The sequence below is a fragment of the Leucopleurus acutus genome (assembly GCF_964270905.1).
Source record: "Leucopleurus acutus genome assembly, chromosome: 4".
Classification (NCBI taxonomy): Eukaryota; Metazoa; Chordata; class Mammalia; order Artiodactyla; family Delphinidae; genus Leucopleurus; species Leucopleurus acutus.
In genome coordinates this window covers 85,775,024-85,797,079 of record NC_139146.1, presented here as the reverse complement: position 1 = coordinate 85,797,079, position 22,056 = coordinate 85,775,024, and the positions used below count along the sequence as shown (strand labels likewise).

The 22,056-nt window shown below is 32.9% G+C and overlaps 1 protein-coding gene across 3 annotated transcripts in view; it reads left to right on the top strand.

The window, feature by feature from the left end:
- Positions 1–22,056, top strand: part of UBA6 (ubiquitin like modifier activating enzyme 6) — a 79,497-nt gene that overhangs the window by 34,867 nt on the left and 22,574 nt on the right. For all 3 annotated transcript variants that reach the window (XM_082838363.1, XM_082838364.1, XM_082838365.1), the window contains 11 exons: positions 2,099–2,221; positions 4,023–4,146; positions 7,551–7,654; positions 9,184–9,246; positions 10,183–10,259; positions 10,743–10,809; positions 14,384–14,527; positions 15,982–16,049; positions 16,761–16,839; positions 17,964–18,044; positions 21,514–21,591. In XM_082838363.1, coding sequence (XP_082694489.1) covers positions 2,099–2,221; positions 4,023–4,146; positions 7,551–7,654; positions 9,184–9,246; positions 10,183–10,259; positions 10,743–10,809; positions 14,384–14,527; positions 15,982–16,049; positions 16,761–16,839; positions 17,964–18,044; positions 21,514–21,591 — 1,008 coding nt within the window. The remainder of the gene's footprint in view (positions 1–2,098; positions 2,222–4,022; positions 4,147–7,550; positions 7,655–9,183; positions 9,247–10,182; positions 10,260–10,742; positions 10,810–14,383; positions 14,528–15,981; positions 16,050–16,760; positions 16,840–17,963; positions 18,045–21,513; positions 21,592–22,056) is intronic.

Below are 22,056 nucleotides of genomic sequence, written 5' to 3'. Positions count from 1 at the left end.
GGACACTGAGGGTCCCTGAGACCCTTTCATAGGGTCTGCAAAGTCAAACTATCATAATATTACTGAAATGTTATTTGCTTTTTTCACTCTGATTCTCTTATGGGGTGCAATAGAGTTTACAAAGTCTACTTGATATGTGGTAATATTGCTCTGACAGCTAATTGAATGTGTGTGTGTTCTTGTCTTTTAAGTGTTTCTTGGTTTTACTTTCTAACACAGTAAATATCAGTAGGTATAACCCACATAAATAAAATCTAATTGGGTCATCAATAATTTTTAAGAATATGAAGGGATCGTGCAACCAAAAAGAAAGAGAACTGTTGAATTGTAACAGTAGAGTAGAGGTGGCTAGGCCAGTTAGGGGCTAATGCAGTAAGTAGTCCAAGTGAGAGATACTTGTGCCTTGATAGGAATAGAGAGTGTGAGAAGTCATTGAATTCGAGGTATCTTTTGTAAAAACAGACTAATGGGATTGAGAATGGATGAATAAGAGTTGTGAAGGAAAGAATGATAAAGAATGACTCCTAGATTTTTGTTCAGAGTAATTAGGTATTGTTAAGTAGTGATGACATTGAGAAGAATGGAAAGAGGTCTAGATGGGAAAAATCATAATTCATCCCCTGCAACTGCATACATATTACTAACTCCACCTCCTTCGTGGGGTCCTTTGTTCCTTTGGCAAAAGGAAAATGCTGTTTGTTCCTTTGAGACAGGCACTAAACTATCATCATACTGTATAAAATAGATGTGCTGAAAATCTTTGGATTGTGATACTTACATAGCATATTTATACTCTGTATAACATTTGTGGTGTTTTACAAATTAAATTAAGTAGATGAATAAGACAGAGTAGTCAGTAAACTTAGAACAGAACACAAAAGTTTTACAAAATAGGGCTTCCCTGGTGGCGCAGTGGTTGGGAGTCCGCCTGCCGATGCAGGGGACACGGGTTCGTGCCCTGGTCCGGGAGGATCCCACGTGCTGCAGAGCGGCTGGGCCCATGAGCCATGGCCGCTGGGCCTGCGCGTCCGGAGCCTGTGCTCCGCAACGGGAGAGGCCACAGCAGTGAGAGGCCTGTGTACCGCAAAAAAAAAAAAAAAAAAAAGTTTTACAAAATAATTACACAAGGTTGTAAAGTAAAATCTTTATGTGATTGATGCATATATTCATACTTTAAAGTTGTTTTGCAAAGAAAGAAATTGTCCTTGAGTTTGCAGCTTTTAAACTTAAAAAAAAAAGCTTATAAATTTCTTCTCAGTTTTATATCTCATAAAAAGTGCTGTAGGTACCTATTTTGATAGTAAAGGCAGTGCATGATCAAGTAGGAGGTAGTCTTCTGTTAGCTATTTCACTACCTCATATAATAGGTGGTATAAATTATTTTAATGGGCTACGTTCTTATGCCCAAATATGATTGGCTTTAGTTTTTGTTAGAAAAATATCACCTTATACAGGATCATATGTGTTACAGATTAAGACTTTTTCTTTATTATCAGTATGTCTAAAACTGAGCACAAAAATAATTTCTTTACATTTTCTTAGACTGGAGAATGTTATAAAAATCACTTTCAATGAAACATTTATGATTGTGTTTAAGAATCTGATTCTTACCTTTCATAATTTCGATGTGCACTGTTAGTACCTCAGCCCCTTTCCTGTTGACGCCACTCTGAGTTTTTAGCTGTTTTATTTTCCTTCAACTCTACCGCTTTTGGTGAATGGACACTCCATTCTTCTTTTCTAAAATGAAAGGTAAGAATTCACTGCTAGACCGTCAAACCAAGTTATCTTTCTTATATTCTGTGCTTGATTTTTAGGGCAAGGCACGAATTTTTGTTATTTAAAAATTATAGAATGTACAATGATGGTGTGCTGATGTTGCTTCTAATTTTGTTAACACTAGATATCCAGTCCAAAATATCAAAATCCTTGATTCCAAAACCAGTTTACAAACAAATTATCATATTTGTGGTCACTTTATACCTCAAATAATATGCTTAATTATAAATAAAATTGTCACCAAAAGGCCTAAGACAGTTGAGGGGTTTTTTTTCTTTATATAAATGTGTAAGCTTGAACTTGTTTCTTCATTTCACAGTTCATCAGTGCAGATATACATGGAATTTGGTCACGGTTGTTTTGTGATTTCGGTGACGAATTTGAAGTTTTAGATACAACAGGAGAGGAACCAAAAGAGATTTTCATTTCAAATATAACGCAAGTATGATTATATACATATATTATTGTATATGTATATGATTGATTTTTTTAAGTTGATGTGAAAACTATTTTTTAAAAGGTGATATTAGCAAAATATTGTAATATGCAGTATTTTTTATTTGTTTAAAATTGAAGTTAGAATACTAAGAGAGAGTATTCTGGATTCCATCTAACATTTTTTAACAATTGATGAACATTTGCTTATGTCATTAATTTTAATTTTGTTTTCTGTCATGTTCCTATGGGACATGAATTGTGAGTCAGTGTTTACTGAACTGTTGATTGTGTCAGATCATAGATGTACTAAGTATGTCATAAGTCTCTTGGCCCAACACTCTGACTCCAGGAAGATGAACACTTAAGTCATCATAAACAAAAGCTTTTCTAATTTGTTATATTTCTAAAACATTATTTGGAGGATGAGAAAAGTTTAAGAGTTAATTAACCTTCAAATCAAAAACTCTGAATTTTCTAACCATGTTCTCTTAATATCATGCAAGCTTAATTTTTTATTCCCTGAAAGAATTGGAGAAATTATTATGATCCATTTTTACTACTCTTTCTGTAGTTTAGCCTAAATCATTAACTTTATTTGCACTCTTAATGATCAATTTACATTAAAGCTCAAAAGAAACCAAACATAAGGAAATGATAATATACTTTGACTGAATGGTATTTGTGATTTTATCTTTATGCTTTCTTTTTAAAGCCACTGTAATGTTGCCTTTCTCACCCCTTTTTAAGAAAAACTTCATTGAAAAATCATTTTGTGTATCTCTTTGCTTACAGAATGGTTATTGTTCAGCCTTTTACCTTCTCTAGTTATTGTTAGTTTGTCCCTAAGAATATTATAGAGTTAGAATAAGCTCCAAGAGATCTTGTATTGCACTGATATTGTCTTTTATTGAATAGTGCAGGAAATATGAAGGTTATCCATAAAAAATTAGACAAATATCATGAATGTTCCCATTTAACTTATCTGTAAATTATTTCTCCTTAAAGTCCTTATGAATTCTATTCTTGTTGAGATATTAGTAAACCCACATTACATTAATTTTATCCACATGTTTGTGATCATAATTGTATTTCTCAAACCCTTAAACAGCAAGAGAATTTTTAGAATCTACACACTTATGAAAGAGAGAATTATAATTCCATTAGGTTTTATGTAAATTAAATTATTATCACATTATTCAAGCAATGTGATGGATTATATGCAGTTAGGAAATTTCCTGGTGTCTGACCTATCTCATCCACCTTTTAGATGAGTTAAGCCAATTCCTTCCTGTTTTTATCTTGATAAGCAGGGATACATAATATTTCTTTGCTTTAAAGTGTTGGATAAGCTTTAAACTACCACTTTCCTGGCTTTAAATTTCCATCCTCTGTTCTTACATTTCTTTGATCTTCAAAGTTAGACTCATCTTTTATGTACAGAGTCTGTCATGAATGACTTTGAAACTTACCATTCAGTCACTTTGAATGTTTTTATAAATCACAAGAATCTTTGCATCTGTTAAATATTTGAACTCCCTTGTGGAATCTATTTCCCCCAAACATAGAAATTATATTTTAAACATTCATAATAAAATAAGTTTGAAAATCACATAATAAAATGATAAGTCACTATTTTGTTACAATTCTTTAAAGCATTGCTTTTAATATGGAAGGAGAAGAATGGCTTGGAATTTTGGTTATTTTGAGAATTTTATGATAATATGTTCCTTTTTGTGTGAGATTTGGAATTTGTACAAAAAAGGAATACATGGACTTGTTTTTTAGTATATTACTCTTATTTCTAGGCTAATCCTGGCATTGTCACTTGCCTTGAAAATCGTCCTCACAAACTTGAAACAGGACAATTCCTAACATTTCGAGAAATTAATGGAATGACAGGCTTAAATGGATCTACACAACAAATAACTGGTAAGTTTATGTGTTTTATTAATTCATTTATACTTATCCATTATTCAGCATGTTTACAGTTCAGACACTATACTCAGTGTCAAGAACACACCATCAGCTCAGACAGACATCCAATTCTTGGCCTCAAGACATTTAATCCAAGTGAGGGGATGCTAACATTCAGCAGTGATGGTATAAAGAGAGAAAAGGCATTCTGGGAACTCTAACCTTAGCAAGGAAACCTACTCACTTTTGGTACAGCAGCAGTGGTGACAGGGTATCTTGATTAAAATTGATTGCATTGGCTTACGAAGATGATGAAAAGAATATTCTGTGCAGAGACAAACAGTAAGAAGCAAGATAGAATTCAAGGAACTTAAAGATATAATATAGCAGGGGTGACAGTGGGAGTTGAGATAGCAAGAGTCTTAAGACATTTAAGAGAAAACTTTATGGTAGGTGAGCGAAGATTCTGGCACCTTATTTATTTACACATTAGGGAGTGCAAGAAGAGGAGCAGGTTTTGGAGAGAGATAATGAGTACAGTCTAGGCTTGTTGGGTGAGGTGACAGTGAAGTATTCAAGTGAAGATACATGTTTTTGTCCAGTGGCTTGGATAAAGGGATGAATGGATGTTACTGCAGACAGATTTGTGGATTTATTGGCAAGAAGCTGTAGGAATCTGTTTTGTCAGTGGACTGAGATGAAATCATGACCCAAAGGAGAGGTAAGGTGGTAAGGCCAGAGATTTGAGGAGAATAAACATTTTAAAAAATTGAAAAATCATCAGGCTTCATTTAGGATCCATCTGAATTTGAAAATAATGAATTTATAGCAGCGTTAGTCTGCGTAGTTTGTGATTTTCCTCCAGCCATATTTAAAAGAGTTAAAGACATTGCTAGATGTCTTGTAACTCAGAGACAGCATGTTTACACCTGTTCAGTTGAGAGTGATTCAGTTTTATCTTTAGGGCATCTAAAAGTATAATTATGTGATTAGTGTATAGACTAGTAAATGGATTACTTTTATTTTTCTTTTAATGACTACGAGATGGATCCTTAGGAGAGAAAAAAAAAAAAATCAGTCCCTGTTATGAACTCTTTATACCAAAACAACTTTGGATCTATATTTGAGAATCTTTGGGGACTTCCCTGGTGGCACAATGGTTGAGACTCTGCTCCCAGTGCAGGGGGCCAGGGTTCGATCCCTGGTCAGGGAACTAGATCCCACATGCATACCGCAACTAAAAGTTTGCATGCCACAACTAGGGAGTCCACGAGTCACAACTAAGGAGCCCACCTGCTGCAACTAAGACCCGGCGCAACCAAATAAATAAATATTAAAAAAAAATCTTTGGTAACAAAACTGTTGGATTATGTTTCCCAGACTGTATCTAAATATGTAAAATATAGATTGAGATCACTGATATTAAAGAATTTTTATCTGTTTTTGCATAAAATTGACTCAACTAACTATTTAGGATTATCCTTTGTTGTGTTGGGGGCCATGCAATGGTGGATCTGGATCTGCATCTTGAGGCTATATGTATATATTAACAGGAGAAGCCACTGGATATCAAGGAATGAAAATAAAACCCACATTTTGTACCAAAAATTCTTTGGGCAGAGAGAGAATATTTGAATAGAGTAGCAGTTTATGAAACTTTTTTTTTCTTAACATTTATTAGTTGGTACTTACTGCTCTAAAGTAATTTTCTGTTATTTGAAAAACATTTTTAAATAGCTAAAACAATGTATGCTTATTCTAGATATATATATGTATTTATGTTTAGGTAGAGTTAAAAATGAGTACTAGTTCAGACCTCCCCTCTACTCCAGAAGTAACAGCAGCTAAGTTTGATGTTTACTCTGCTGACCTTTTCTGTCTACTTAATATATAAACCTTGTTTATTTAATTTAATTTTCTGAATAAGGAAATCGTTCAAAAACAATAGAAGGGGAACTTCCCTGGTGGCACAGTGGTTAAGGATCCGCCTGCCAATGCAGGGGACACGGGTTCGATCCCTTATCTGGGAGGATACCACATGCCACGGAGCAACTAAGCCCATGCACCACAACTGCTGAGCCTGCACTCTAGAGCCCGTGAGCCACAACTACTGAGCCCACATGCCACAACTAGTGAAGCCTGCACACCTGGAGCCCGTGCTCCGCAACAAGGCAAGCCACCGCAGTGAGAATCCCATGCACCGCAATGAAGAGTAGACCCACTCACTGCAACTAGAGAAAGCCCATGCACAATGAAGACCCAGTGCAGCCAAAAATAAATTAATTAATTAATTTTTTTAAAAAAAGAAGGCAAATGTTTGTAGTGAAAACTTTATTGCCCACCTATGGCTCCCACTCATTCTTACCTGTCCACTATTCTTAGTTTATTGTGTGCCCTTCCAGGTTTCCTTATGCATTTTTACATGCAAGGTAACATATTATGACTAGAGCTACCCTTTGCCTTTTTATTAAATTAAACATCTAGATGGTCTTTTCACATCAGTAATTGTAGAATAGTCTCCTGTATGATTGAAAGTGGTATAGTATAATTTTGATTTGCATTTTACATTTTATGTATGAGATTAAGTATCTTTTCTTAAGTTTTAGAGCTATTTCTTTTTCCTTTAATGTGAATCATCTGTCCTTTGCCCACTTTCTCACTGAGTTGTTATTTTTCCCCAGAACTCCTAATATATAGGGCATGTTTGCTGAGTTTTTTTTTTTAATATGAGTCGCAAAAATTTTTTTCTAGTTTGGCATTTGACTTTGCTTGTGATGGCTCTATGTGTATATGATGTCAAAGCTTTCAATTTTTTCTTTTGAGTCATAATTAGGAAAACCTTCCTTACTGCAAAGTTTTAAAGAAATTTTTCTCCTATGCTCTTATCTAATAATTTTTTTGTCATCGTTTTTGATATTTAAAACTTTTATCCATTTGGAATACTTTCCCAGATGGCTTTTTTTCCAAAAGATTTATTGAGTATCTTTTCTTTGCTAGTTTGAGGTACCACCTTAATTGTGTCCTTTGTGGGTCTGTTACTGAATAATCTATTCTGTTTGTCTGCCTGTCTATTCATGAGCCAGTATCATACTGTTTTAATTATTATGAATTATATATATAAAAAGTATCAGTATATTAATTATTGAGTCTTTATAAAGTTTTAATATCTAATAATAAGCACCTCTCATTCCTTCTTTTTCCTTCCAAGTTTTCTTGGCCATTTTTGCTTAAGTCCTTATATTTGTATGGGAAAAATAATCTGTCTAGCTCCCCACACTTCCACCCACCACCAAATAAAATGATTTATACTGAGATCTTAATTTTGTAAACTATGAAAAATTAACATCTTTATGATGATAAACCTTCAAATTTAAATACTTATATCAGTATGTAATGGTTTTCTTTTTTCCTCCTTTTAGTGGTATCACCATTTTCTTTTAGCATTGGTGATACTAGAGAACTGGAACCTTATTTACATGGAGGGATAGCTGTTCAAGTTAAGACTCCTAAAACATTCTGCTTTGTAAGTATTTTTTTTTTCTGATTAAAAAAATGTTTCTTTACAGAAGAATGGCAGGGAGAAAAAAAGCAATAAAAGTAATTCAAAGGCTGAACAGATTTTGTTTTTTAATTTGTACCCACTTTCAGGAAAATGGAATCAATCTATGGAAATAAACTGATAGCAGCAAAAAAATTTACAGCTACAATACCCATCCATATAGTTCACAAAGGAACTACTCCTTTGTGAATCATCAAAGAGTTGATTATACTTCTTATAATTACTTCCTAAGACAAAAGATATAATTAATATGTATTTGAAAGATTTAATAAGCATTGATTCAGTATATGTTCTATTTTATTACTCAGTTATTTACATTTTTGAAGTAAAAGGAATATTTCTTTTATCATATTTGTTAATCCAGGTTTTAAAATTTTTAATGTTTTGGATTTCAAGAAATAGTGTAGGGGCTTCCCTGGTGGCGCAGTGGTTGAGAATCTGCCTGCCGATGCAGGAGACGCGGGTTCGTGCCCCGGTCCAGGAAGATCCCACATGCCGTGGAGCGGCTGGGCCCGTGAGCCATGGCCGCTGAGCCTGCGCGTCTGGAGCCTGTGCTCCACAACGGGAGAGGCCACAACAGTGAGAGGCCTGCGTACCGCAAAAGAAAAAAAAAAAAAAGAAATAGTGTAATATGTTAGAAATGTTAAATAATTCCCATAAACTGGCATTGAAAGGAAAGGTAAGTATCCGTATAGAGAGAATGTAGAGGCTACTTGTATCAAGGAACCAGCGAGCCTCTTGCTGCTTAAATCCTTAGGCCACTTCTCAGTATAAGCTGTCTAATAAGTCTCTGTTTTTTCTTGCAAGTTCTCAAGGTTTTAACTTGACTGCCTTTTCTTTTCCAGAACAATTATTAACTAAAGTCCTCTACAAGGTTTTGTTCAAGCCAAAGTTAGAGCTAAACAGATTAAAATGCTACAGCTAGTCAAATCTGCTGTAGGAAGATTTGTGCATTACTTCCTCTTGCCATTTACCCCAATTTTTAATTATGCCTCAAGTAAATTTCAGATTGGGTTTGTTTTTTTGGGGGGGCAGAGGTGGTGGTGGAGTGTTGGTTGGGTTTTTTGGCCTTGGTGTGTTCTTTGCTCCACACAGAAAATTTTAACTGGGTATTTATTCAAGTTATGTCAGGCATAACGAGTCCTGATAACTTGGTATCAAAAAAATGTGGTAGCTCTTTGACTAAGATTATAGATTTTTTCAAGTATTACAAATGTTTGTACCAATTCTTCCCAAATTTACTATTTGGAGCAGGTTATCTAGTTGCATGTAACATTAAAAAAATAAAGTGTGATAATATGAAAAGGGGTAACCAGTGAATGGTAGCTATTTTATATTTCAGTTAAAACATATTAGCCCAACCTTATTTATTTCAGACCTTTGGGAGGGAGCCATTGCTTTTAGTGCTCTGTGTAGTTTGTCAAGTAGTCATGTGCTTGCTCCGAAGTAATAGTGGATTTTTTTCTGTTGTTTGTTTTGTTTTTTTCTGTTAGGAACCATTAGAGAAGCAGATAAAACATCCAAAGTGCCTTATTGCGGATTTTAGCAAACCTGAGGTAAATAAATGCTTTGCAGGTTTGAGAAAGGCGGGTGGGGATTGGTAAGGGATTATGAAGATTTCTGTCAGACTGTCGGATTTTTTAAAAATAAAAGTTGTATTCATGTATCTAGAGCTGATGCCGAAGGATTATAAATAGGAATTTATAGAATGGAAATGTTAAAATAATAGGAAAAAGGTTTACTTTTATAATGATATACCATGTTTGATAGTATAAAGGTGGTTTCATTAATTTATGCAAAGGTGATCATATTAAAAGATTTTCTGAACCATGTAGAGTTTTATATAATACATAGTTCTTCCATAAAAACTTTGGAAGCATTTATTCTGTTTTTTTTAAATCACTGGATCAGTTTTGTAGCAGTGAATGTATTTGTGATAAGTAAAGAATTATATTCGATATTAACAATTTCCAAATTTGTAAATGTTAATAAAGAAAAAGAATTCGGTGCTCTTGTACAGACATTTTGTTTCCTTTGTTCAGTTGGTAATACTTTGTTTCATATGGATAACCTAATAAAAACTAGTCATAGAGCCTGGGATTAAAACTTAGATCTTGGGCTTCCCTGGTGGCGCAGTGGTTGAGAGTCCACCTGCTGATGCAGGGGATGTGGGTTCGTGCCCCGGTCCGGGAAGATCCCACATGCCGCGGAGCAGCTGGGCCTGTGAGCCATGGCCGCTGAGCCTGCATGTCCGGAGCCTGTGCTCCGCAACGGGAGAGGGAAAAAAACCTTAGATCTTTGTTTAAATATATCTTTATGACCTTGAAGTCAAGTCTCAGCTTCCTTATCTGTTATATAAAGATAATAATAGTAATAAGCTAATACATTTATTATAATGATTAAATTAAATAATGTCTTAAAAGCATTAGCACAGTGCCTGACACATATTACACACTCAATAAATATTGACCAATTTTTAATGTTCTAAATAGGCACCTTTAGAGATTCACTCAGCCATGCTTGCCTTGGACCAGTTTCAGGAGAACTATAGTCGCAAGCCAAATACTGGGTAATGTTCTTTGTTTGAAATAACTTTTTTTTTAAATTGTAATACCACTAGATACACCAAACTGTATAAACACTTCTGACCTGGTCTTTTTTCTGGTAGGAGTGGAGAGATCAATTTATAAAAATGGAGTTATACTAAATAAGAATTTTCCTATTTTGAAGTCTTCAAAAGCTATAACTTTAAAATAAAAAATCTGAGAATTATTAAATTATGAATCCGCTATAGAATTTTTTACCTCCTGGTATTGTTGCAAAAAGTTTTTGCCATGTATATTTAAAACTAAACATTATATACTGTTCTTAGGTGAGCATGATTTTGATGTAATTTTGAAGTAATGTATTTATAAACCAGTTACCTTAAAATCAGTAAGCACTTTGTAATCCACAGGTTTTCAACATATTTCTTAAATTTCAGTTTTGAATATGACCTACTGTTTATAGCAACTGAGAACATTGAAATTGGGTGTTTTATTTTGAATCCTAGATGCCAACAAGATTCAGAAGAGCTGTTGAAACTAGCAACATCTATAAGTGAAACCTTGGAAGAGCAGGTGAATATTCAAAGCTATGGCCATCAAAAATTATGTAACATATAAATCTTCTATATATTACTGTTCTCTTATCCTGCAAATTCCAGTATTGCTACTTATTGACTCTGTGACAGTAAGCAAGTTACTTGACATTATTCTACTAGTTTTGCAAATCTTTGCCTGGTTTTTAATTAGGTTGTTTTCTTCTTATTAATTGAGAGCATTCTTTATATAATCTGGAAATTAGTACTTTATCAGACACACATTTTACAGATATTTTCTTCCAGTTTGTGAGTTGTATTTTCATTTTACTATCAATACAGTGTCTTTTGAGGAGCACAGGTTTTTAATTTTGCTGAAGTTCAGTTTATCAGTTTTTCTTTTTTATGGTTTGTGCCCTTTTTTAACTCAAAATCATAAAGCTTTTCCCCTGTATTTTCTTCTAGAAGGTTTATTGTTTTGTGAGTTTATTTTTCTATACCATACAAAGTATAGTTCGTGTACATGACTATACATTTTGAACTCACTGTGTACAGTTTTGTACTTTTTTTTTTTTTTTTGCTGTATGCGGGCCTCTCACCACTGTGGCCTCTCCTGTTGCAGAGCACAGGCTCCGGATGCGCAGGCTCAGCGGCCATGGCTCATGGGCCCAGCAGCCCCGCGGCATGTGGCATCCTCCCGCACCGGGGCACGAACCCGTGTCCCCTGCATCAGCAGGCGGACTCTCAACCACTGCGCCACCAGGGAAGCCCTGTACTTTTATTAATTTGTTTTTTTCTATCTTGCCAGGCATAGATCAAGGTTAATTTTTTTGTGTATGAATATCCAATAATTCTAGCCCATTTATTGAAAAGACAGTTTTTTCTTTATTCAGTTTTTTTGGCATCTTTGTCAGAAATTTATTGACCACATATGTGTAGGACTCTTTCTGAACCCAATATTATCTTCCATTGGTTGTTTCTGTCCTTTTGCTAGTACCATCCTATTTTGATTACTGTAGCTTTATAGTAAGACTTGAAATCAGGTTTAGTCACTGGTGCATTTCTCAGAAGGAGCTTAGAATTAACCGTATTCCCTGAGTTCTTAACACATTTCAAATTTTTCTGTAACCTTTATTCTTGAAAGGAGCCTGGCTGAAAGTAAAATTCAAGGCTGTTAACTTTCTTCCTTGATATCTTGCTTTGTATCTTGTAGTTGAGAAATACGATGTCGGCTTACTTTTCTTACTTTTTATAAATAATCTGGTCTTTTTGCCTTGGGGCCCTGTATATTTTTTTCTTCTGTGTAATTTTTCATCTGTGAAATCTAATAGTTTTACCAAGTTATAACTCAAGATTGATCAGTCAGTTTTTCCAGTTATACCATGAGCCCATTTTGATTCATAGATTCATATTTTCTTTTATTTATTTATTTTTCCCCTTTGGGGAAGGTGGAATGGATCATTTGGGTTCTTAGTTATTAAATTTCTGATTCAAGGTGGGGTTTTCCACATCTCCAAGTGTTTGTTGATATATAATTCACTCAGTCAAATTTACTCTGCCTTGTAATTAGTTTGGGGCAGAAATTTTCGGTACTGAAATGTTTTGATTCTAATTTTCTGTCTCCTTTTTACATCTGCTTTGTTTGGTAAACTGATTTTTCTGTATATGCTTTTGGACAGGGTAAGGGTTTTTGGTGCTTTTTCAGATTTCTATTTCTAGAGCCCCTCTTCCTCTTCTCTTCCTTAAAAGGAGTTTCTTTAATAGGTGATTTTTTTTTTTTACCTAAAAAAATTTTTTTGGTGGATACGTGTTGATATATCTTGTGGATCTCTTTGCTTTCTGCCAAATCCTACTTAACTTCCTCTCTTACTTCCTTTTTTAGCTTCTCTGTCAAGGGATATCTCCCCCTTTCTATTTACATCATTCTCCCCAGGGAAGTTCTTTCACCATAGCCACTGCTGAGATCTGCCAGACTTCATACATGTTCAGTATTTTTTGCACTTAGTATGGGCCTTCTGTTTTCTCAGGATGATTTTGACTGTGCTTTGTCACATTAGGCCTTTCATTCTCTTTTCTGTGGTTACACGCTTCCTGCTCTCTGTTCAGGCTTGCAGCAATATGAAGTCCAGAAATAGTTCATTTGGGGTTTGGTGTTTGTTTTTCTATTTACAGGCAATTTGAAGTTCATATTTTCTGTTTCTTAGTAATACTGAAGCCCTGCCACTGGTTTATTTCTCTTCTTGTGGATATGTATCATCTTTTGGAGACCGTGTGCAGAAATTCAGACATAGGCCTTAGTCATTATCCTAGGGTGATGAAAAACTCCCTAGATTTGGATGTTTGTTTATTACAAAATATAAAATCTTGAAAGATAGTGTAACCTAATGGTAAGAATAGAGCTGGAGAGTTGGACTTTTTGGGTTCAGATCCTGGTTTGACCACTTACTAGCAGTAAAATCTTGAGTAAATTACTTAATCTTTCAAAGTCTCAGTTTTCTAATTTGTATGATAGAAATTATATTTCCTAGGATTATTTTGAAGATTACATGTGGACTAATAATATACAACTCAAAATAGATGCTCAATCAAATTACTTGCTTCTATTAGCATTCTTGTCATTGTTTTTAATATTATCAGTACCACCAATATCTCTGCATTCAGAAATGCCACATCTTAAATGAAATTGTAATCTGAGTTGAGTTTAGTGCTTAATAGTTGTAAAATAGTGAGATATAGAAAATTGAAATGCAGTGGGTGGAATGTGAGTAAATAGTAACTTCTTTTTGTATCATAGATATCTTTGATAATGTTATAAAAGCCTTTCTTCTTCCCCTAAATGTACATTTTACATAGAATTTCAAGAGATTAATTGAGCCCTACTTGAATCCTAGGTTAAGATTCTAGTTACTGATGTTGAAAGAACAGGAAGAGAAAGAGAAGCCAGAGCTCATGAAGAGATCTTTGTGACAAATAAGAAATTGTGCTAAAATAATGGCTCCAAAATCCAGTTCTCCATTTTTTTCTTAAAAATACTAACAAATTTTATTTTGAGAAACATCATTTCAGTTTAAGTATGATAATGAGAACTTTGTGGTGATTGGCTCTTAGATTTGTATGCAAAAGTGCCATTACTCTCAATTTTTTTCCTAAACTGCCTTTTCTAACAATGTATTGCCTCATTTTTTACAGTTTTACTTTTTATTTGCCACTTCAAGCACAAATGATAGCTCATCATTTTTTATGGGTCATTTTTTTTTTCATTTATGTAGGTGCAAGGTTCTTCCATAGTTTTCATTAAAACATGTTTTTTAAAATTCTGGTTGTTTGTCCGACATCACGGTAGATAATCCAGTTAATTCTAAATTGTTCCCTAGTGTCACATAAAGAGTCAGAAAGCAAAATTGGGCAGGTACTGGTAATGAAATATACCGCTTAAGGTAACTGACATGGAATTGGATCTTTTATTATGAGATTGGGACTTTTTTTTAGGACTTAAAAACTATTAGGGAAATTGAGTAGCTCTTTTAGAAGTTAAGGTATAATTATTTATTGAAATTTTGAGTATACCATGTGAATACTGTTAATATTATTGTCTTTCGTGGCTTGTGTTTCAGCCTGAAGTAAATTATGACATTGTGCGTTGGCTCTCTTGGACTGCCCAAGGCTTTTTACCCCCACTTGCTGCAGCAGTAGGAGGTGTTGCCAGCCAAGAAGTATTGAAAGCTGTGACAGGAAAGTTTTCTCCTTTATGCCAGTGGGTTAGTTCTCTATTTTAATATTTTTTTTGTACTTAAGGTTGAATTATTCACCCATATAATGAAAGTCTGTTATGAATTATAACATAGTATTAATTAATATATTATAAAAGCAACCTTAAAATATTTTTTGATGCATGAGTCAGATGTGATGTGCCACCAAAACTTAATTCTGTAATGGAAACTGACAGGATCATTTGTTGAGGCTATGGCATGTAACCCAGAGTTGCATTCTAGGATGTATTTCCCTCATTTGTGAGAGTGAAGGAATTTTCATTCTTATATTCGTTATATATAAGGAATTTTCTTATCCTTATATTTAGTTTCCACTACTGTTAGTTTAGCAGTCACATGCTTTCAGGACTCCTGAACTGTTCCATGGAGTCTTTTGGCATCATGAATCTTCAGATTCCCTAGTTTCTATGTATAAACTTCTAAAGGTAGAAAGCATAGGAATGGTAAAAGTTTGATAACTATATAGGGTAAAAACATCACAAGATGGAAAAACCCTGGTTTCTATTACCAGAAGGAATAATTGGCAAAGTGTATCAAAGGATACTCTTCAGGCCCTTTATTTTTTTTTAATTTTAAACATTTGAATATAACATTGATCTTGTTTATTATGTTTTAAAAAGTTTAAATTTAGCTTTAATAATTAAAATTTGTAAATTTATTATCGATGCTATTAATTAATGTTATTTTGCTGCTGGATTATTTGGTTTATTTTAACACGGTGTACAAGTTCAATTGTAAAAGTCTGGTTTAGATATAACTATTAGCAGCATGGGGAATATAAATTATGTTATTAATATAGATTCTATGTTATAATTAAATAAATAACCATTTATTCATGTTCATGGTCATGTTCACGTTTTTTAGCCATATAAGTTAACTTAAAATGAAAATGAGAATGAGACTCAGGGGTTTTTTTCATTAACCTGAACTAATTCTGTTTGATATTATTTTAAATGCTGAAATTGTGGCTTCCTAGACCATTTCCTCTGTAGTGTATGTAATAATTACAGATGACATAGTTTCCAAGTTGGAAATTAAATATGGACTAGGTACTTTCCTATCAAAAGTAAACAAATTATTCACATGTAGCTGAAATTGAATGAGCTTCCAGAAGTTTTTATGTAGTTATAAAAAATAGATTTGGAGGTGAAATTTCCTTTTGTTTGTTAATAATAGAATATGTCGTCTGTAAGATGGCTAAATGACATGAATCAAATTATATCTTTTTACAGTTCCTCCAGATTTAACCATTGTTTCAATGAAAGAATGTAAGGAATGTTTATTGCATAAGAAACAATTATATTTTTTAATCCATTATTTTACTCTGAAGCAGCATGTTTATCATTGTTTTCTTTAATGATCATTAAATAACTACAGAAGATAATTTTTCTAGCAATTTAGCTTTCTACATAGTAAGTTATGTTTTTATCTTCTACTTTAAGTTATATATTGAAGCAGCAGATATTGTCGAATCCCTAGGCAAACCTGAACGTGAAGAATTTCTCCCACGGTAATACTGACCTTTTTGTTGCTTTTTTCTTAGTTGTATGTTTATAAGGAGCAACTAGATTAAAAGAGTTTTTGTGCAAACATGCATTTGTTTTAGATGTCTTTTCTCCTTAGCTCACTTCTGCAGTCATTTCTTCTCTACTTAGAGATTGTGTCATAATAATGCAGTATCTCTTTACCACCTTATAAGTAATGAATATAAAGTGTTAAATTTATATCATGAGAATGGTTAGGTTTCAAAACATCATTCTGATTTTAGATGAAAACAGTTGCTACCTGCAGCTTTTATTTATATCAGTCATTCTTTACCTTTTGGGTCACATATCTCTTTGGGAATCTGATAAAAGCTTATGAATTCATTCTCCCAGAAATACACATAACCCAAAGTTCTGCCTTCAATTTAAGTGGGTTAACAACTTCAAAGCTCAACCATAGTCTTCTCTACAAACCTTTATTAAAAATCCCTGCCTTAAAAATTTTTTTCCAGATAAACTAAAGTGACCTTCACTTAAGTCATTTGGACTTAGAATATTAAGTCAAATGGAAAAAAGAAACAACTGATTTCTTTATGAAGTTTCTTCTCTTTCAAATAAGATAATGTATCTATTAGTTTGGAAGAAACTCATTAAATTGGTACTAGCAGCAATGAAACTAATCTTAATAATATTTTTTTATGCCATTCTATTTTCTTGGTTTATATTGTTTTTTACAGAGGAGATAGATATGATGCCTTACGAGCCTGCATTGGAGACACTTTGTGTCGGAAGCTACAAAATTTGAATATCTTTTTAGTAAGTAGGAATAATAATGAGAATAAATAGTACAGTCAAACTGCTCTTGTATATCAAGTTAATTTATTAAAGGAAATTTGAGTACAGTTTCTAACATAGTAGACATTCAGGAAATGTTTAAAACAGGAATTTGTAAACTGTACCTGCAGGCCAAATCCATCCTGCTGCCTGTTTCTATAAATAAAGTTTCACGAGAACACAGCCAAGCCCATTTATTCAAATATTGTCTATGGCTTCTTTCATACTATAATAGTGGAGCTGAGTAGTTGTGAAAAAGACTGTATCGCTTACAAAGATGAAAACATTCACTGTCTGGCCCTTTATAGAAGACGTTTGCCAACCCATCGTCTAGAGAATTAGTATGTGTAAAGTTAAAATACGAGTATAATAGTTTTGAACATTAAATGATTTTCTAGAAATACATTAAAAATTGTGGGTTTTGGGTTTGTTTTGTTTTTTCTAACCAAATGTAGGAATATGTAGGTGGATCTGTCTTTCTTAAATGTCTTAGTGCATTGACAGGGAAGCTCTCCCCAATAGCATAAGACGACTTCTCCTGCCACTTATTTTTTTTTAATTATTATAATCAGTCCTAAAAGTACTACTGATTTTTATTATTCATTTTTTAAATAATATTTTGAAAATCAGCAGTATTCCTGAGCTTTTACCTGCATGTAGAATCTCTTATTAGTTTTTACTTAAAAGTCTTAGAATAGTTATATTCATCAAATGAGTTTAGAAAATTATCTATAAACAAGTAATCTTTTTAATTGTAATGTTGCACTGTTTCATGCTGTTTGTTTCCATCTTATATAAAAACTGAGTTCAAACTTTGGCTTTTGTGTGGAATATTAAAATGTCTTCTTTTTAAAGGAATTATAAATATTATGCTTTTCCTTCTATGATTTATACATTTTTTTAATCGAGACATTTATAATGATATCATGAACCATTAAATATTTTAAAGTAAAATGATTTTTAAGTTACTTTAAAAGTTCAAATTATTTTTAAAAGTATGTATTTATTGTAACAGCATTTGTAGAAACTTAAGATGAAATTGCTCTTTAGTAAGTAGATGTTTTAATTTTATTTAATCTGATACCTTTTATTTTTCTTCTCCATAGGTAGGATGTGGAGCCATAGGCTGTGAAATGTTAAAAAATTTTGCTTTGCTAGGTATTGGCACAGGCAAAGAGAAGGGAATGGTAAGAAATAAATCCTTGAGAGTTAAAAGTTTATATTTCTTTTGCTGCCCAGTTTTGAATCATATTTGACTGCATGGATCTGAAGTATTGTTTTTTGAGGATAGGGCCACTAGGCTAGAAATTGGAAGATTCTTAATATACCCTGACCATTTTTCAAAATTTATGTGACCTTGTGACAAATAACTTGAGTTCTCTGCTCCTCAGTTTCTTTCTTTAGTATTGTGAAACTGTTATCTGTACTACCTGCCTCATAATGTAATTATGAAGATCAAATATGAAAGGGCTTTTGAAACAATAAAGCACATTAATACTGTTATTTCTATTAGATACTACTTATTATTAAATAAATATTTAAGATGGGAGAAGCTAACATTAGAAAGTTGCAGAGTACTCAGATATTGTTTCAATTGGTGAGTATCAAAAGAAGAGTGAGTAGTGTAAACTTTGGTATACAGTATAAATTCTTAAGATGATAAATGTCAGTTAACTGGAAAGCCATGTCATATATTTAAATAAAAATGTATTTCATTGATGCTGTTTGCCTTTAAGATGTACACTACAGTGGTGATGTCATAGATTTATCATGGTGACTAATAGTAATTAAATGACTAAAATTTATTTAATAGTTCACATTTTATAGTTTATTAAACTTACTCTCACAGTTACAGGCAGCTGTCCTACAGTTAATGTTATTCCTGCTCAGCATTTCCTAAATTCTGTTCCACAAATGACTTAGTTCTGGTAGTTTTTAAAGTATTTCTTAAAAAAAAAATCCTTGGTTACACAAGTTTGGATATCACCTACTTTACTCCTTGGAACTTCATAATACATATCAGCATATAAAAGTCAGGAAAAGAACTATAGTAAATAAACCTACTTACTTCAGGTAACAAAACAAGGTAAGTTAATGTGGACAGATTTCTAGCCTACTGCAAATGGATAGTCTTGCTGTATAAATTATTCTTTTTTAAAGTGTTTACATATGTAGCCAAACTAACTAGAAGGAAGGAAAGAGAAAGCCCCAGGTTCCAGGAACCAAGAGGAAAATTAATTCCTGAGCTAAAAGCTGTGGTGACTCATAAGTGTTTCTGTCTTAAATATATGTCCAATACATTAACTAGAAAGAAAGTCATTTGTAAGAAATCATAACTCAGAGCTGCACCACACTGGTGTATGGGGTCCAAAATTATACCATATAAAAACTTCAAGAAGAGAAATGAATATAACAAATTTAGGGCCATTGAAACCTCTGATTAAAACAAATGCAAAACCACATCATGGTGGTACTTACACACTGAGAGTACATAGGACTATGCAGAGAAATCAACATCCATTCAAGACAATTCACAATGAAAAATGACAGTCTACTAGAAAAAGGTACCACCTGGAAGAATCAGCCAATGAAAATAGAAGAATTAACTCTCTAAGAACTATAGATAATAGGAGTGCTACAGGTAATAGAACAAACTGTAAAGTTAAAAATGACCAAAGACATAGAAAGAGGAATGGAAACATGAGGGAAAAAGGCACTGGAATTTTCACAAAAAGCCAAGGAAGAATTTTTGTATAATCAGTGAACTTAAAATTCCAATATAGCTGAAGTGAGAATTGATGAAAAGAAGATAAATACCCAAAATATAGTATAGAAAGATTCTTTTTTTTTTTAAATGAAAGAGGATACATTTGCATGGTCCAACATAAGTGTAGTAGAATTTCCAGAGAGAGTAAAGATAAGGGAGAAGAAGTAATATATTCCAAGGATAATGACAAGTTTCCAGAGTTGAAGAGACAAGTGTGTTCAGATTGAAAAGGTAAACTAATCCCAAACAAATCAAAAGCAAAGATAAAAAGAGATTACTTAGTAGACTTCTCATCAGCAATAAATGCACACCTGAAGATAGAGAAGCATATCTTTATAGTGCAAGGGATTATCAACCTAGATTTCTATACCCAGCTAAATTATCTGTTAAGAGAAAAAAAAAAAAAAGATAATTGACTAGTAAAATGATGAAAGATTACTGCTTATTCTCACTGAAAGAACTATGGATTAATACAGGCAATGTGTGAAGCAAGGGTAAGTAGAGGCATTTATCAGCATTCTTAGATTTAAATAAGCATTAATTTTTAAAACCTTTAATTAAAATATTGACCAGTTTGGGGGTGGGCTGGTTAAGAATAAGTAAAATGTTCATTGATATGGAAAACAGAAGGGAGAGTTCAAATATCCTCCAGTTGTTCAGGAGGAAGATGGAGATTTTAATTTTAGATCTTAAGTCACATGTACATGTTAAAATTTTGAATATCACCACATAAAAATAGAGATTTAACTTCCAAATCAGTTCAGTGAGGGGTTGACAGGGGCGTTGAGGGAGGATTAGAATCAAGAATACTCGATCAATCCAGTAGAAGAACAACAAAAAAAAGTGGATAAAAAGTAGGGTTGGGGGAGGTAGAAGAAAAAGCTTTTTAATCAGTAATCACAATAAGTATACATTGATTAAGCTTTTTCTTAAAGGACATTTTCTGTGCTTTTTTTTCCCCCCATTTCAAAGAGATACCCTCTAACACGTAATTAAAAAGAACTGTTGAAAACAAAACAAACAAAAAATATATATATATATACACATACCTATATCTATATATACATATATATGTATATATATATATATATCTGAAATGCCAGCTAAAAGAAAGTGAATGTGTTTGGGAATACAAATCAACATGTAACAGCTGGAACACACTCTGAGAATACTGCTTCTAGTGAAATCTTATACAAATACTAGCTTAAGTGGCAAATGCATTATGAGTACTTTTTAGATTATCTTGGATCTGTTTACTTTAATCTTTCATCCTTTAGAATGGGGGTCTGCAAACTTTTTCTTAACCAGATTGTAACTGTTCTAGGCTTGTGGATCTTAAGGCTCTGTCACAGCTGCTGAGCTCTGCCATTGCAGTATGAAAACAGCCATAAAGTGGCGTGACAGTGTTCAGTAAAACTTATTTACAAAAACAGGCAGCCTGCCTGCACTGTAGTTTGTAGACCTCTGCTTTAGCAAGAGCTTTCAAATTGAAACATGCAGGCTTTCTTTCCCAATCAATTGAGATTGAGAATAAATATGTGTAGAAAGAAGAGCTAACTCCTCTATGGCTAATCCATTACGGTTCTAAAATGTGATAGTGATGTTAAACCTTTATTTTGTTATGAATAGTTAAAAAAAAGTTTTGAGTAGGAGTTGCAGTTGGTTTCAGCTGTTTTGTTTGACATGTTCGTATGCTAAACATTATCATTAAATATAAGTATAAAAACAGTAGTATTGGTAACCAGTTTTGGAGTATTTGTATTATAACTTTCACCAGCCAAATTAATTTAGAATAACTTGTGGGAGTTGTTTTAGTCATTCAGAGAAAAACAAAGTAGATTTAAATTTATCTCTTATGTAATTTCAGCCATTTTTTTCCTTGGTATTAGGTTACAGTAACAGATCCGGACTTGATAGAAAAATCCAACTTGAATAGACAGTTTCTATTTCGTCCTCATCACATACAGGTGTGTTGTTATACTGTTTCAAATTTGAATCATCTATTATGTTATACAAAAAAGAAGAGAGTTTCCTTTTTATAAATAGAAAATGGAGCTTGAACAAGCATAGTATCTTCTTTATTTTATGAGAATCTCTCAAATTATCAAATAATGGGAATGACAATAGAGAAAATATATAATTATTTTTTAATATAAAAATTAGTTTTTGCATTGATTTTGGGTGTTAAAATCTGAGTTGTGAATGATGGGCAGTATTTTTTTCATTTTATAATCAAGATGTATCTGTAATTTTAGAAACATCTTAGGATATAAAAACAGCTTCCCTAATTTGAAGTTTTTATAGATGACAAATTTGGCACTGTCTTTTTTATTAACCTTTATTGCAAAACAGGTAAAGTTTGAGACATTTTTGCTCTTTTGATCTTGTTTGATTATTTAACATCCCTTTTTATTATAAAATAATGCTTATTT